Source organism: Ursus maritimus, unplaced genomic scaffold, assembly GCF_017311325.1.
Source record: "Ursus maritimus isolate PB19 unplaced genomic scaffold, ASM1731132v1 scaffold_3, whole genome shotgun sequence".
Lineage (NCBI taxonomy): Eukaryota > Metazoa > Chordata > Mammalia > Carnivora > Ursidae > Ursus > Ursus maritimus.
In genome coordinates, this window is record NW_024425563.1 from 73,218,854 (window position 1) to 73,235,377 (window position 16,524).

Below are 16,524 nucleotides of genomic sequence, written 5' to 3' on the forward strand. Positions count from 1 at the left end.
ATGTCTGGAAGGCTGTGGTCCAAGGCCATTTTTGCTAGCTGTAAGCAGGGTGTCTGGAACCAGAGGGAGCACACAGCTTTTCTTAAGACTGAAGGGGTTTATGCTCTAGATGAAACTGAATTCTATCTAGGCAAGAGATGTGCTTATGTGTATGAAGTAAAGAACCACACAGTGACCCCTGGTGGCAAACGGAACAAAGCTAGAGTAAATGGGGGAAAAGGAACTCGTGCTCATGGAAATAGTGGCACAGTTCATGTCGAATTCCAAAGAAACCTTCCAGCTAAAGCCATTGGCCACAGAATCTATGTGATGCTGTACCCCTCAAGGATTTAAACTTAATGAAAAGTAAATAAATAAAGGTGTAGATTTGTTCTCTCATAAAAATTTTTTTTTAATTTACTTTCTATATTATCATTTCCTGAAAAAAGTAAAATGTCTTTGTGATACCTTTAAAAGCAACTCTAAGTTTGGTAATTTGTGCATCCAGATTATGCTAAGCAAAGCATGAATCATATAGATCCCATTATGTGATTATGCAAATGCACACTAAATATACAATTACAAGCATATATGGGCAGTGAAATTTAATTAATCATTATGACTTAGTTCACTTGCCCAATGTAGTTTTATTAACTAACAGTCCACAGATGTGTTTCCTCTCTTGATTCATTTACATTTTAATGCCATGTAGAAATGATAAATTATTGTAACAGCAGACGATAAAAACAGATGGAATAAACATAATTGAACCCAAGATGATTTACATAGGTTTGAATTGAGCAGTTTGTGTATTTAAGTCAGTATTAAATGCTTTATTCTTATATTGTGGCTATTTAGGAAGAATTTCACACACACACACACAGGCATTCAAGCCAGCCAAGGGCATTTATAAATGCATATTTAGGGGCACCTGAGTGGCTCAGTCACTTAAACATCTGCCTTCGGCTCAGGTCATGATCCCAGGGTACTGGGATCGAGCCCCGTGTCAGGCTTTCTGCCCAGCAGGGGAGTCTGCTTCTCCTTCTCTCTCTGCCCCTGCTCCTATGATCTCACTCTCTCTCTCAAATAAATAAATAAATAAATAAAATCTTTAAAAAATAAAATAAAATAATAAGTAAATAAAAATGCATATTTAAAGGATATTAAATAGCTTTTAAAATGATGAGCAACCACTAATTGTACTTAAAGGTATAAATAATAAAAGAAAAATGTGATCAAAAGGATCAGACAGAGTAACCTAGTGATTATAAAAATTATCAATAAACACTTATGCTAAGTGAAGTGAACATTTGACAAATCACCAGGTATAATTGAAAATCTCAGCCACTTATAGATTACATTGTCTCCTGGAGGGCTGCATTCCAAACTTAAATAATTGATGATCTTTCTAAAGACGAAATCTAAAACCATCAGAATCACTTCATTCCATTCCAAAATAGTATTTGTGTGTGTGTACATGTGTATGCATCCCCGAGTCTTTTAATGGGCATACATTTGAATTGACATACAGAACTATTACTCTTGTTTCTTTGAAATCCCATCAAATAAAATTGCAATTACATTAAAAAGTCAATATTTGGGGCATCAAATTTCTCTGGTGTCAAAAAAGTGAAGAAAACTTGTTCTCATTTGTCAAAAAAAGATTACAGGAACAGCAGAAGACAGGAACTGGTTACCAGAAAATGACTGCTCAGTGGTCCGTGGAAAGCCTTCCTTCCCCTGTTTATATCATATGATATTCCTGGCGGAATCCTCCTTTGGTGGGAAATAGAGGATTATAAATGTGTGGACTTCAAACTACCTTCGCTCTCCTTGAACAGTTATTTTCACCATAATTCATCTCTCACGTGGTATCCTCAACCTTAATACTTTACTTCTAACTTTATGTGCATGGTGCTAAAAGAAAGAGCCTAAAATTGTGTGAAAAACAGAAGAGCATTTTCTTCTCTCTCTCTTTTTTTTTAGGATTTTATTTATTTGTCAGAGAGAGAGAGAGAAAGAGAGAGAGCACGCGCGCAAAACCAGCTGAGCAGGGAGCCCAGTGCAGGACGCAATCCCAGGACCCTGGGATCATGACCTGAGCCGAAAGCAGATGCTTAACCAACTGAGCCACCAACGCATCCTGAGAAGAGCATTTTCTAAAACTGAATTAATTTAGAGCCAAATATGGATTTTTTTTTTAACTTTAAGGATAGGTATTGAGCTTCATCTTGCCATATTGCAGAAAAGAAATTTCTTTTAGCCCTGGACTGCCCAGAAGTATTTGAGAACTGGGTTTACCCTTTCAGGTTAAAAAGGTCAAGTGTGTCTGCTATGAAGTCATTAAGGCTAATGAATATTGCAATGTCAGGAGAAGTAGGTCTTGAAAGCTACACCATCTAGGGAACAAGGGCGAGCTGGAGACAAGTCAGCTGTAAAGTTAAGATTGAGGTTCATCAGAAGCAGCAGAACTAAAGTGGGCGAGAACCAACCACTTGGCAAACAACAGACAGGGGTGTTTTGTTTATTTTGAAACTTGCAAAAAAATAGAAAGCCAAGCAGGTACAGTAAAATAGTTGCACTAGAAAGAAAATGATAATTACTATTTACACGAGGAAATCACATATTGTTCTTTGGCCACAGTCATCATTGGTGCTTGAGGTAAGTACAGTGGCTTATTTTTTATTTCTAATTCTATTTCTGAAATAAAAAGATACAATGGACTGTGGAACATGGATGCCCCGTCTCTCTCCATACCCACACCTCAATCTGCGTTCGCTACCGTAACCCCTTCCTGCACCATTTGTATGTTCTCAGTGCTGTCAAGGAGGCTCTGCAATGCTTGAAAATAAAACAAAATATTTGTGATGAATCAGATACGAAAACTAGCTACCTTAGATCTTCATGAAAAACTTAAAACCTGGTAATTTCTAGGCTTTATATCTACCCTGCGTTGTTGGCAAATACGCATTTATTAGCTTACATTTCCTTAAGTAACCATAAGAAGGTCTTAAAATCCTGCCAACATTTTCTGGGAATTATCAAACTTTTCAGTATTACATACTATTAAGCTACTGTTATTGGTAGCGATGGAAATTTTGCATTTTCAAAAATAAAAAATAGTTTCATAACAGCAAGTCTTTACTCTCTACAGTAATGCTTGGTTTCTAGAAACTTTGATACCCATAATGAAGTAAGTAAATTACATTTGATAGTGCTATCACACCATCTTTGTGCCAATGCTCAAAAGCTGGGTGAAGACCTCAAGCCAATGTCCTGTATGACTGGACTGATATGCTGAAGGGACCATCAGAGCCACATTCTATCTGTACTGCCAACTCTGCCTGCATTTGCAGTGACAATTTCCATCTCCACTTTACCATTGTAAAGAAGTGTGCTCAGAATGGTTTCGATGTCAACCATGGAAAATACTACCTTGCAAATTCCCTGTTCATAGGTATATTTCAAAACATTATTAATTGAGTAAATGTATGATCTCTATCACAGAATCCTGTTTTTGCCTTCATTCATAGAAATTTAAAATACTGTTGTTGCAGCACCTTTACAAATTTGATTCGAAACTGTGGTAGCCGTGCAGGGCTCCAGCAATCACGCAATCAGACTACAGATTATTTTGCATATACAGCTTCTTTGGGTTTCCAGAGGTTTAATAATTTTGGTAATTTGTTCCGATTGGCTTTGTTGCTGTTCTACCTTCTAGTTCTTTGGCATTTTTGTTGATTTCTGCTCAGAGCAAACTGCGTTTTTTGTTAGATTATCATAGCTCTACATCTTCCATGATTTAATATGCTAGTTTCTCTTGGTTGTCTGAGCCCTTCAATTTATCAGCATTTTGAGATTTTTTTTTTTTTTTAAATCCCAAAAGACCAAAAGAGATCCAACTCACCCGCAGTTAGAGGTTTCTGGGCAACTACATGCCCTGTGGAGTTTGACATTAGGCATTTCCTTCTGAACTACTTGGTCCACAACACCTTGAGGGAAACTGGGGACATAATTCTACCAATCTATTTTCTGTCTCAGTTGGATGCATGTTCATTGGTTGATCCTTCACCTTCAACTTAGCCATAAACAAATGGTGCTGACTCCAAAGTCAGTGATGTAATTTTTGTGCAGAGTGTGCTAAATGAAATATAACTTCCAGATCTGCGCTGAATGCTTAACACGCCTCATTTTATGACTGATCATAGGCCCTCTCCAGAATTCACCGCTCAGTGCCCTCCAGCTGTGTTATGCTCGAAATTTCTGCAGCCACTTTTCCTTCCTTTAACAAAGGAAGTTCGCTGTTTCTAGAAATCTCTGCTCCAAAATCTTCCTTACTTGCACCTTCCTACCATTTCAGTCTCAGATGAAATGTCAGTGGTGCCTTACCTGATTTGTCATTCAGAATGAGTATCCCCACCCCTCACCACACCGCACAAATAAGGAAGTTTCCAGGCAGTTCCAAGGTAGAAGGCAAGAAGGACTAGCACCCTAAGCTGATAAACAAGCCATTACTTTGTAGGGTCAAAGCTCTGAAAGTTAAACTTTTTCAGAGTTTCAGAAGTTGATATAAGGTTAAAGTCTGAGCTTTTTCATAATACAGTCTGGAAGTGCCTTTCGTAACGGAATGATGATCCGTATTATTTTCATGAGGAGGCCATTTGATTTCATTTTAATTGTTTGCAAAACAGCATTCTATGTGAAAATTTTCAGGAGATGAAGAATAAATCGGAAATGATTTGTGAAGGCACCTAGCCCTGCGCTCGGGACACAGCAGATGATTAATAATACTTGTGACTGACTACACATGTAGCATATTTAAAAATGACAATGACATTCTCTGACAGGTTATACAAGTCAACACTGTAGTATGGATTAAGGGCTGCTGAACTGAATTACAGCCACAGAATCTCTCTCCCACTCTGCTGCTACCAAGAGTATGTCATTTTGTAGTCATTCTTTTCCTTTTCCATTGGGAGCTCTTTTTGGAAGGCAAAGACTTAGGGAGACTGTAGCAAACCCCTGTTGGGTTGTATATTCAGGCTCTCTTCAGCAAGAAATCCCCCCTCCCAACTTGATGTCAACCAATAATGGGGCTCCTGAAGCCAAGCGTCTATATGATTTTGCCCTAACTAGGCCAGTCAGACTTTTTCCACATACTTAAACTTCTGATATAAAAGATAAAAAAGCTGACAGTTGTGAATATTGGTAAGATAAACAGTAGAGTTCTATATCTGTCCAATATAGAAGCCATTAGTAGGTGGCTACTTAAAATTAAATTTCAATTTCAATTAACTAAAATTAAAAATTCACTTCCTCAGTTGCGTTAGCCACATTTCAAGTGCTTAATATTATAGGGCCTCTCCATCACAGACGATTCTATTAGACAGATTTGCTCTAGAAGAAAACTCAGCAAAGTACATCCCACAGACCAAATCTTTTTGTATAAACCATGAGATAAGAACAGGGTTTTTTTCATTTTAAAATGGCTAGAAAAAAATTTTAAAGAATATTTTCAGATATGTGAAAATTATGTGAAATTCAAATATCGGAGTTCACAAATAAAATTTCATTGGAACAGAGCCATGCACATTCATTTACATATTATAGATGGCTGCCTTCATGCTACAGTAGCAAAATTAAGTATGTGCAACAGAGATCATATGACCAGCAAAGTCTAAAATATTTATTATCTTCTCCTTTATAGAAAAAGTTTGCTAACTCCTGCTTTAGAGAGAGGTGCTAAGGTCTCTAAAGCTTTCTCAGATTCTGAGAATTTGTGAAAAGACCAGATAACACATACACTGGCATGCTAATGACTTTCAGTTATGTGGAAAGGCTTTTCATTTCTGTGATGGGGATTGGAAAGGAGAAGGACCACTGTTAAGAAGTGGTGTTGGAGGAAATAAAGGGGAAGAGTGTCTTCTTCCCCAATATCAACAGGCAGGTGTTGGAGCCTCATTATTTTACTGTGCTTACTTCAGTGTACTCAGGTCTCCAACTGCCTAAAAAGGAATACAAAAAAAGAAGCCCTAACATTTCCCTCATCTAAACCAGGGGCTCCTAGATCTCCCCTGTGACAGTCCTGCTAAGTTCCCTTTAAGTGAACACAGCACCAACTCCCCCTGCAGCTGCACAGCTAGACACACAGCCCAGAGCTGATGGGCATAATTAGGCTTCAAACCAGGTGTAAGTGCAATTGGGGTGGAAAATATGCCACAGCATTCTTGGTGAACTATGAACTCCTCCCTACACCAAAAGGAGGTACACTGGTTATGTGTGACTGTTTCTTGAAAAGATGTCATTACATCAGGGTAATCACAAGTCAAGAAATGTCCAGGGTCATCCACATTGTATGAGTTATACTTTACGGGGACTTGCCATAAATTGACAGAAGAAAAAGAATCCTAGGCAGAAGAATACAAGAGATCAAGAAAGAATTCCTGAAATGGGTACAGATATGAAATTGTCTAGGGGCTCCAAAGAAAGTCTGAGCTTCACGGAAATTCTGGGTCACTTGCTGTGACAAGTAATTCTCGACTCAGGACTCTCACAATAGGAGACTCCAGAGATTCTTCTCTCTAATAATGAGCCTGACAAATCATGTTTCATTTTCTCAAGGAGGTGCCAGGTAATCATTTTGCCTCTAGCTCTAATATAATCACTATGGTAAAGTGGGTTAGAGCACCAGCATGATATCAGATGACCTGAATTTGAATCCTGTCCCCACCACTTAGTAACTGCCTCATTTATCTCAACTGTAAAATAAGATACCTACTTACAAATTTGTTTGGATGAATAACCAAGATATAGTTCAAATGAAAGTGCTTACCACTGAAATAGGCAAGAGCAGTAAACATGGATGCTGATTTGGAAGATATTGCTAATGGCCTAGCCAATGTCAATCACTGCCACCACTTTCTTTGCAGATTCCTGAGAATGTTCAGTCACTGTCTAGATCCAAGCAACAGATCATGATCTGTTTAAATCCAATTTGACAACCTTGTGTCAAACTTTCCCAGCCACCCTTGCAGTTACGGCTTGTCAGGCGTTCCAATTCTAGCCAGTGAGACCTTACTAGAAAGTGCCTGGATGAGGGATGGGATGGGGGTAGGGGGGAGACAGGTCTGGGAAAGCTTTGGTTTTCTCAGATGGAAGGGGGCACACAACGAAGTAATATATATGAAGAAGAGGCCACAAGAATTCCAGAGCCTCTTCCGTAATACCCCACAGCCGCTGGACCAATAGCCAATACTCCAGACTCCCCGTGTTGTGAGAAAAATGAACCCCTACCTATTAGGCATCATCTTACTTTCACCCATTCTTAAAAATGGGTTAGATAGAATAAAAGTACCCAAACTGCACTGATTAATTTTTTCTCCTAGAAACGTGCAGGTCACCAATATGGAAATGGGAAAAGAAAGAAGTAAAAAGTGTCACCTAGGGTTCCTGTCCCTTACAATTACCTTCTAGAGAGTGTGCCTTTAAGTCCTGATCTTCTCCTACCCCATTAGCAATCTACAATGCCATGAAGAGGTCATTGTGGATACCACAAGCAGCCACATTTCCCGCTGGCTGAAACCATCTAATGCTACTGGGAGACAGACACAAGGACAATAAAAAGTAGCTAACACTTTTCAAGTATTTACTATATGTAAGGATCTGTTCTAAAATGGTTATACATATTGACTCATCTAATACAATTCTCCACTGACATCCAGTGCTATTATTAACCCCAATTTAGAAAATGGAGAAACTGAGGCACAGAGGAGTTGAGTGATTTGCCTAAGGCACCAAAGCCAAAAGATGATGGAACCAGGATCCAAACTCAAGCCAAATTTAAGCGCTAGGTGCTAGCACCTCTCCCTCTGAGGTGGCAGTAAGCTTGAGGTTCAGCAAGGTAAGGAGTTAGATGGATTTCGTGAACTGAGCTAGCAGACCTTTGAAAAACCCCAATCTCTTATTTTGCCAAGTCATCTCTTTATCAAGCTCTTCTACCTAGGAGAGGTAATAGGGTAAAATAGGGTAAAAACAGGTCAGTCGGTTTAGAAAGTTAGCCAACCTAAAACGCCTATCAACTACTAGAAGACAGTGGAAGGTGTTTAGCTTTGAAAATAATGACGAAGAGACACACCTATGGGGAGAGGAACTCCCCAGAAGAGAGATCTAAACGTAGCACTCCTGAATTTAGAAGGTAGGACGCCATTAATGCCCTCCTGAATCAGCGCTCGGGCTGTCAGGATGCAGCCCTTACTCTACCCTCTCCCTTCACCCCGACACCAAGTTGCCATCTGTCCAGCAGATCTGTGCAGCATCTAAGCACCTAAGCTGGGGAACTGCCCTCGGCCTGCTGAAGCAACAGTCTTGAGGAGGTGTGATCTAAAGCTCGTCTAATTTGACCCAGGCCTATCACGTGGGAGCAGAGACACAACATTAGTTTTGAGCTCAGCTGTCCTCTTTGGGATGAATAACTCAGCTGAACGAGACAACTGTAACACTTCCTTTTCGTATCATCCTGAAGTAAATTATGTATAACTTCATTTTAAGAGAAAGGAATGGTTTAAGTGACCAGTAAAACCACCTTTTGTTTCTACTGGTTTTGTTTCTACTGCAACATTTCTAATAGAGCCCAAATTCATGTTTGCTTACATACTCATTTGTTTAAGATACAAACTACTGAGTTCTTGCAATGTGACAGGCACAATGTAAAATTATATTACCAAAGCAAGAGATGTGCCCCATATCCCTTCTATTTCTTTCTAGAGGTTTTAGGAGTGGAAACTACATTTTATGCTGGTACATTAATGTATCTTGTATTTGTCTGTACCTGGGAAACAGAACCTTGAATTCTCTGATAAGCATGATGGTAGCAGAGTACAAATAGGCAGCTCTTCTGGAGAGGGTCTATTTGGAAAGTGATTAGCATTTGAATTGAGAAATGATTGATGACTGAGGACAATAAAATGTTTAAGGCAAGGGTTCCAAAAAAGGAAGCCTGACTTTTAAAGCATTTGATAAATGCCTGACAGATTTTACCTCACAGATCCACTCTTTGTTATTCCAAAACATATATTCCTTCCATTATTCCATCCCATCCAAAGACTGTCTACTGTCCCCCAGGACGCACACACACACACACACTCAAACAAGAACTGTCACCATCCACCCTCACCCCTTTCCAAAAAACACAGATTTAGGGAATTAAAAACTCTTTTCTCCTCACATACACACACGAAGCAAGTCTGCTGAATTCATGTCATCACGAAATTGCCTGTTTTGATGGGTGGTAATTGTTCTGAAGGAAACTGTCTGTCTGTATCTTATTGATCATCTTTAAGGAGCCCAGGAACCTACAGAATTTCAGCTGCTTTTTCAGGAACAGACACAGGTCCTGATTTTGCAAATTATAAAAGGGCACACAAGGGCTATTTTTAAGGAGAAAAAACCACATTGCATACTTTAAGAAAAGGAAGACACCATCCAAGGTTGTGTTTAACCTAGGTAAAAACAGACAAATTAAACTCAGATGTCCCCCCCCCTTTTTTTGATAATAAGAAAAAGAAAGGAGTCTAGGGCCATGAAGAGCACAATTACCTCCCTATCCTGAAAGAATGACACCGGATGAGTTATAAAGAGACCATGTGGCAAGTCAAAACACAAGTTTATCTTTAATCTGGGATGAATGTGGATGTCACCTTCGCGGCGGCTCTGTGACCATTACTTGGTCAAAAAGCCTTACAATCAGGTATCACTTCCTGAAAGCACAATGTAAAATGTTTTTTATACCAACTCAGTAGATTCTCTGCAGCCCTCATGGAAATGAAGGAGGCAATTCAGGAAGAAAGCTATAGGTGGTTACACGGTTCACCTCTCCTCTGAATTTACAATTGCTTTGTGTTTAGGTTTTCAACCCCTTTGGCAGTGCCATTTGCCAGAAATACTTAATAAAGCTGAAGAGAAGCAAAACTGTCAGCTGCAATAGAAGCCACAACAGATGAATAATATATTTCCAAATTAATTGAGTATGAACAGTTGGCCATGTCTGCCAGGTTTATTTTATTGTATGATTTGCAGGCTAATAATGAAGACTGAGTTCTTAATTATAAGATTTGCATTCCTCCGCTCCATCATAAAGGCTCATACAAAAGCTGTTTTTTCCTTTAATGAAATAAGGATTTGAATGCATAATGGGGAAGGGATGGGGTTGGCAAACCTAAAGCCTTCCTACCTAGTGTTTAAGGTCTAAAGTTCCCTCTCAAGTTACCAAAAACTATCAATAATAAAATTCAACTCCTGGCCTCACAATTCTAGATGTTCCATTTTTTGTACTACGGGCAGGAAAGAAAATGTGGTATACTTTTTTGAATATATGAAGAAACCCATGTTGGGGGAAGATGACAGAGTAGGAGGGCCCTAAGCTCATCTTGTCCCATGGATACTAGATAACACCACATCACTGTAAATAACCCAGAAAACAACCCAAAGACTAGCAGAACAGACTCACCGCAGCTAAATGTAGTAAAGAGGCCACATCCAAGAGGGTAGGAAGGGCAGAGACACAGTCAGGACCTAAAGGGACCTGTGGGACTGTCCACGGGAGGGAGGGACACCACAGGAGCCAACAAGGAAAAGAAATAGACCTTGATACCACATACCCAAGGCATGGGGAATCCCCACAACATTTGGCTTAGAAAACCAGTGGGGCATAATTTCAAGAGTTCTTACAATCAGCAGGTCTTCACACCTGGAACTTTATAAATCAGCAAGCTAGGCTCTGGGAAAGCCAGGAGAGTGACAGGAAACGGAGTCTTTGACCTTAAAGAGACAGAACAAGAAGCAGCCCTGCTGAGATAGAGCAGAGAAGCAGTGGTTTGAAAAATGCCTGAGGTACCCCAAAAGGAGATTTGTTCACCAATCTCACAGTCTGTGCTGGAGGGGCAGGGATCACTGGGAAACTTCTCCAGGAACAAAAGAGCTGGCAGGTGTCATTTACTCTCTCCCCCCGCCTCCCCCCCCCCAGCCTGGACACATGGACGCCTGTGGGAACCAAGACAGGACCAACCCTACTTAACTTGCTAACAGCACACCCTGCCACACATTCTTCTGCAGACATGACCCCTCCAGCCAGACCTCAGCTCCTCTCTCACTGCACAACTGGGCAAACCTTGCTAACAACCTGTTCCCTGCCTCTGCCTCCTCCTACAGACCTGCCTCCTCCAACATCTTTGCAATGTGGCAAAAGTGGTTCTAAGAGGAAAGTTTATGGCAACACAGGCCTCCCTCAAGAAGTAAGGAAAATCTCATATAAATGACTTAATCTTACACTTAAAGAAGCTAGAGAAAGAACAACAAACAAAACCCAAATCCAGTAGAAGGAAGGAAATAATAAACGTTAGAGCAGAAATAAAATAGGAAATTAAAAAAAAAAATAGAACAGGCAATGAAACCAGGGGCTGGTTCTTTGAAAAGATCCACAAAATTGATCAATTTTTAGCTGAATACATCAAAGAGAGAGAGAGGATGCAAATAAACAAAATCAGAAATGAAAGAGGAGAAAAACAACCAACACCACAGAAATACAAAGGATTGTAAGAGAATATTGTGAAAAATTATATGCCAACAAATTGGACAACCTAGAAGAAATGGATAAATGCCTAGAAACATATAACCTCCCAAAACTGAGTCAGGAAGAAATAGAAAATCTGAACATACTGATTACCAGCAACGAAACTGAATCACTAAAAAACTCCCCCCTAAAAAAGTCCTTGGCTTCACAGGTGACTTCTACCAAACATTTAAAGAGTTAATACCTATTCTTCTCAGACTACTCTAAAAAACAGAAGAGGAAAAAAAGCTTCCAAAATCATTTTATGAAGCCAGCATTACCCTGATACCAAAACTACATAAAGACACTGTGAAAAAAAAAAAAGAGAATTGCAGGTCAATATCTCTGATGAACATAGATGCAAAAATCTTCAACAAAATATTAGCAAATCAAATCCAACAATACATTAAAAAAACATCATTCACAAAGATCAAGTGGGGTTTATTCCTGGGATGCAACGTTGGTTCAATATTTGCAAATCAATCAACACGATACATCACATCAATAAGAGAAAGGATAACAACCATATGAACATCTCAATAGATGCAGACAAAGCATCTGACAAAGTACAATATCTATTCACCCTCAACAAATTAGGTTTTGAGGGAACATATATGAAAAACTTATAGCTAACACCTCACTCAATGGGGAAAAACTGACAGCTTTAACAACAAAAAGAAATAAAAAGCATCCAAAATGGTAAGGAAGAAGTAAAATTTTCACTATTTGCAGATGACATGATACTCTATATAGAAAACACTCAGACTCCACCAAAAACCTACTAGAACTAATGAGCGAATTCAGTAAAGTCACAAGATACAAAACCAATACACAGCAAGTCATTGCATTTCTATACACCAATAATAAAGTAGCAGAAAGAGAAATTAAGAAAACAGCCCCATTTATAATTGCACGAAAAATAATAAAATACCTGGGAATAAACTTAACCAAGGAGGTGAAAGATCTGTACTCTGAAAACTATAAAACACTAAAGAAAGAAACTGAAGATGACACAAACAAATGGAAAGATATTCAATGCTGATGGACTGAAAGAACAAGTATCGTGAACATGTCCATACTTCCAAAGCAAACCACAGATTTGATGCAATTCCTATCAAACTACCAACAGCATTTTTCACAAATCTAAAACAAATAATCCAGAAGTTTGTATGGAAACATAAAACACCCCAAACAGCCAAAGGAGTCTTGATAAAGAACCAAAACTGGAGGTATAACAACCCTGGATTTCAAGATATACTACAAAGCTGTAGTAATCACAACAATCACAACCACAACAAAAAATAGACACATAGATCAATAGAATAGAATAGAAAACTCAGAAATAAACTCACAATTATATGGTCAAATAATCTTCAACAAAGGAGGCAAGAATATGCAATGGGAAAAAAACATTCTCTTTCAACAAATGGTGTTGAGAAAACTAGACAGCTATATGTTTAAGAATGAAACTGGACCACTTTCTTACACTATACACAAAAATAAATTCAAAATGGATTAAGGACTTAAATGTGAGACTGGAAACCATAAAAATCCTAGAAGAGAGCACAGGCAGTAATGTCTCTGACATCAGCCATAGCAACATTTTTCTAGATATGTGTCCTGAGGCAAGGGAAACAAAAGCAAAAATAAACTATTGGGACTACATCAAAACAAAAAGCTTCTGCACAGAGAAGGAAACAATCAACAAAACTAAAACTACTTAATGGGAGAGGATATTTCCAAATGACATATCCCATAAAGGGTTAGTATCCAAAATATATAAAGAACTTATACAACTCAACACCAAAAAACCCAATAATCCAATTAAAATGTGCACAGAAGACATGAACAGACATTTCTCCAAAGAACACACACATACACATGGCCCACATGAAAAGATGCTCAACATCACTCAACATCAGGGAAATCAAAATCAAAATCAAAATCACAATGAGATATCACCTCACACCTGTCAAAATGGCTAAAATCAAAAACACAAGAAATAACAAATATTGACAGGTTGTAGAGAAAAAGGAACCTTCATGCATTTTTGGTGGGAATGCAAACTGGTGCAGCCACTGTGGAAGGTAGTATGGAGGTTCCTCCAAAAAATTAAAAATAGAATTACCATATGATTCAGTAATTCCACTACTGGCTATTTACCAAAAGAATACAAAAACAGTAATTTAAAAGATACCTACACCCCTATGCTTATTGCAGCACTATTTACAATAGCCAAATTATGGAAGCAGCCCAAGTGTCCATTGATAAATGTATGGATAAAGAAGATGTGGTATTTTTTTTATGCAATGGAATATTACAGCATAAAAAAGTCTGAAACATGGATGGATCTAGAGAGTATAATGCTAAGTAAAACAAGCCAGCCCAGAAAGACAAATTCCATATGATTTCACTCACATGTGGAATTTAAGAAACCAAACAGATGAACAAATAATTTAAAAAAAGAGAGAGAGAGAGAAACCAAAACAGACTCTTAACTACAAACTGATGGTTACTGGAGGGGAGGTGGGTAGGGGAATGGGTGAAACAGGTGAAGGGGATTAAGAGTACATTTATTATGACGAGCACTGAATAGCATATGGAATTGTTGAATCACTATATTGTACACCTGAAACTAACATAACACACATACACTAATTATACTGGAATTAAAATATAAGGAAAGAAATCTATGTTATCTCACCATCACTTGAGATAGGCACTGAGTCATTTCATGGTATCGATTTTAGTTTGAGCTACACCCCAAGTGTAAGTGATTTGGCAGTTATGAGGTGACAGGTTAAGAACAGGGATACTTCCCAAACTCCAGAACAAAATGGATCTAACAGGTTCATGGGTAACCTCGAAAGCCCTTTGATGCAACATGCTGAACAACTGCATACACCTCCACCCACCAGCATTGACTCACTGGTGCACAAGCTACAGCCTGATACAAATGTGTGGGGTAGACCAGTTGTGGTAAACCAAAGTATAGGGTTGGCCATTGCCAATATTTTAGAAAGATACAAAGGGAAAGAAGACACAACTTGTTCCTGGCAAGTGGATTTCTTTGGAACAAAGAACTGGAGAGAGGCCACCACTCAAGAAGGTTCTTGAGGAGAGAAGAAATCGGAGTTTGTGAAAGGACTGGGTTTTAAACTTTAGGTACCAGTCAAAGGGAAAGGTTGAGTAGAGAGCAAGAATCCATAGCTTTCAAAGTGACTGAAAAACAAGACCGGAATATCCATTTCAGTGGTTCTTGAACATGAGCATGCATCAGAATCTCTGGGCCCCACTCATTAGGAGGCCCAAGTGGAGGCTCAGGGTGCACATACCTAATGAGTTCCCAGGTGATGCTGAAGCCGCGGGTCTGGGAACCACATTCTCTGAGAACCACTGACCTACACCAGAGTTTCTCGATCTCAGCGTTATTGATATTTGGGGGCCAGATAAGTCTTGTTGTGAGGGACTGTCCTGTGCATTGTAAGATGTTCACCATCATCTCTGATCTTTATCCACTGGATGCCAGTAGCAACCCCCATGCATGTGACAACCAAAATGTCTCCAAATGTTGCCAAATGTCCCACAGGGGGAAAACTGCCCATTGAGAACCACCGATCCAGATAGATCGCAAAAGAATACCTTTTTTATCGCTGAATGTAAATTTTTCTTTTTTTTTTTAAGTGAGGAGGGTCTAATTTTTATTTATCTATTTGGTAACTGTAAATAATCCTTTTACTTAAAGGTCAAGTGGGGAGATGGGACAAAATTTCAGACTAAGAAAATAAGATTGATGTCTCAGTCCTGATTTATGAGGCTACCGAGGACACAAAGCAACCTTTTGCTACTCATTCTATGACATATGGTCTTTNGCTTTCCCTAAATCTCAGATATTTGGATATGATTGAGGTGTATTCCTTAAGGTGCTTTCAAATTCAAATATTTTACCCAACCTAGAGTAATCACTAGAGAATAGATTCCAGAGTTACCTTAAAGCAGGAAAATGATGCTGAACACAATCATGACAAAAGAGAATTAACATACTTAAAAAAAAAATTCCAAAGGGTCACCTGAGTGGCTCAGTCGGTTAAGTGTCTGCCTTCGGCTCAGGTCATGACCCCAGGGTCCTGGCATCAAGTCCCACATCAGGCTCCTTACCCAGCAGGGAGCCGGTTTCTCCCTCTGCCTGCTGCTTCCCCTGCTTGTGCACTCTCTCTCTCTTTCTCGCTGACAAATAAATAAATAAAATCTTTAAAAATAATAAAAATAATAATAAATCCCAGAATGAAAGAATATTATCGAGGGCAAGTTAAATGTATAGGAGGGAAATAAGACACACTGAGGCTAAAAGCAAATATAATGCAACAGTTCATACACTAAACTTAAGTCTTTGGGATGGAGACACTACTGAACATATAAACAACTCCAAACCAACTGCCCTAGAGTAATGCAATATGCAAATATTTCTTCTTTAGAGTTTATATAAATGTTGTTCCTTTAATATTAAATTTAACTTTAAAGATTAGAAAGATTACTGGTAAAAAGTGCACCAAAAGTCATTCCAACAGTGCACAAGCCAATGGCAAGCAAGATTTTCTGTCCATCCCTGTATCCTTTCTAGCACAAATTTCTGGGGTTTTTTGGTAGAAGGAACTAATCAGGTTTATCATTATGTTAGGGTCTTAGTGTACATATTATGCTAAAGGTAACTGTTACAGTAGGAATTCCATTTCTAATTCAGTATCTTTCCAATCATACCTCTCTTCTTCCTTTACTTCAGAGCACTCCTATTTCACAGTTTGCTGTGTTTTCTATTATTTGTTCAGTCTGTTTAGTGTCAATGAACATGTTCAAACCACACACAGAAAAGCCCTATAAGATTAACCAGCAAACATAACAAGCCAAGGTTTCAAGAGATGCTCTGGAGCCTTGAGATATGC

The 16,524-nt window shown here is 38.8% G+C and overlaps 1 protein-coding gene across 1 annotated transcript; it reads left to right on the forward strand.

The window, feature by feature from the left end:
• On the forward strand, positions 1-372 carry LOC121105851 (60S ribosomal protein L35a-like). Its single transcript, XM_040644291.1, has one exon. The coding sequence runs from the start codon at positions 1-3 to the stop codon at positions 331-333; it is 333 nt and encodes a 110-aa protein (XP_040500225.1). The 3' UTR covers positions 334-372.
• Positions 373-16,524: the final 16,152 nt, after the last annotated feature.

Excerpts from the sequence above, each read along its gene's own strand:
- LOC121105851 (XM_040644291.1), top strand. The coding sequence starts at position 1 with ATGTCTGGAAGGCTGTGGTCCAAGGCCATTTTTGCTAGCTGTAAGCAG.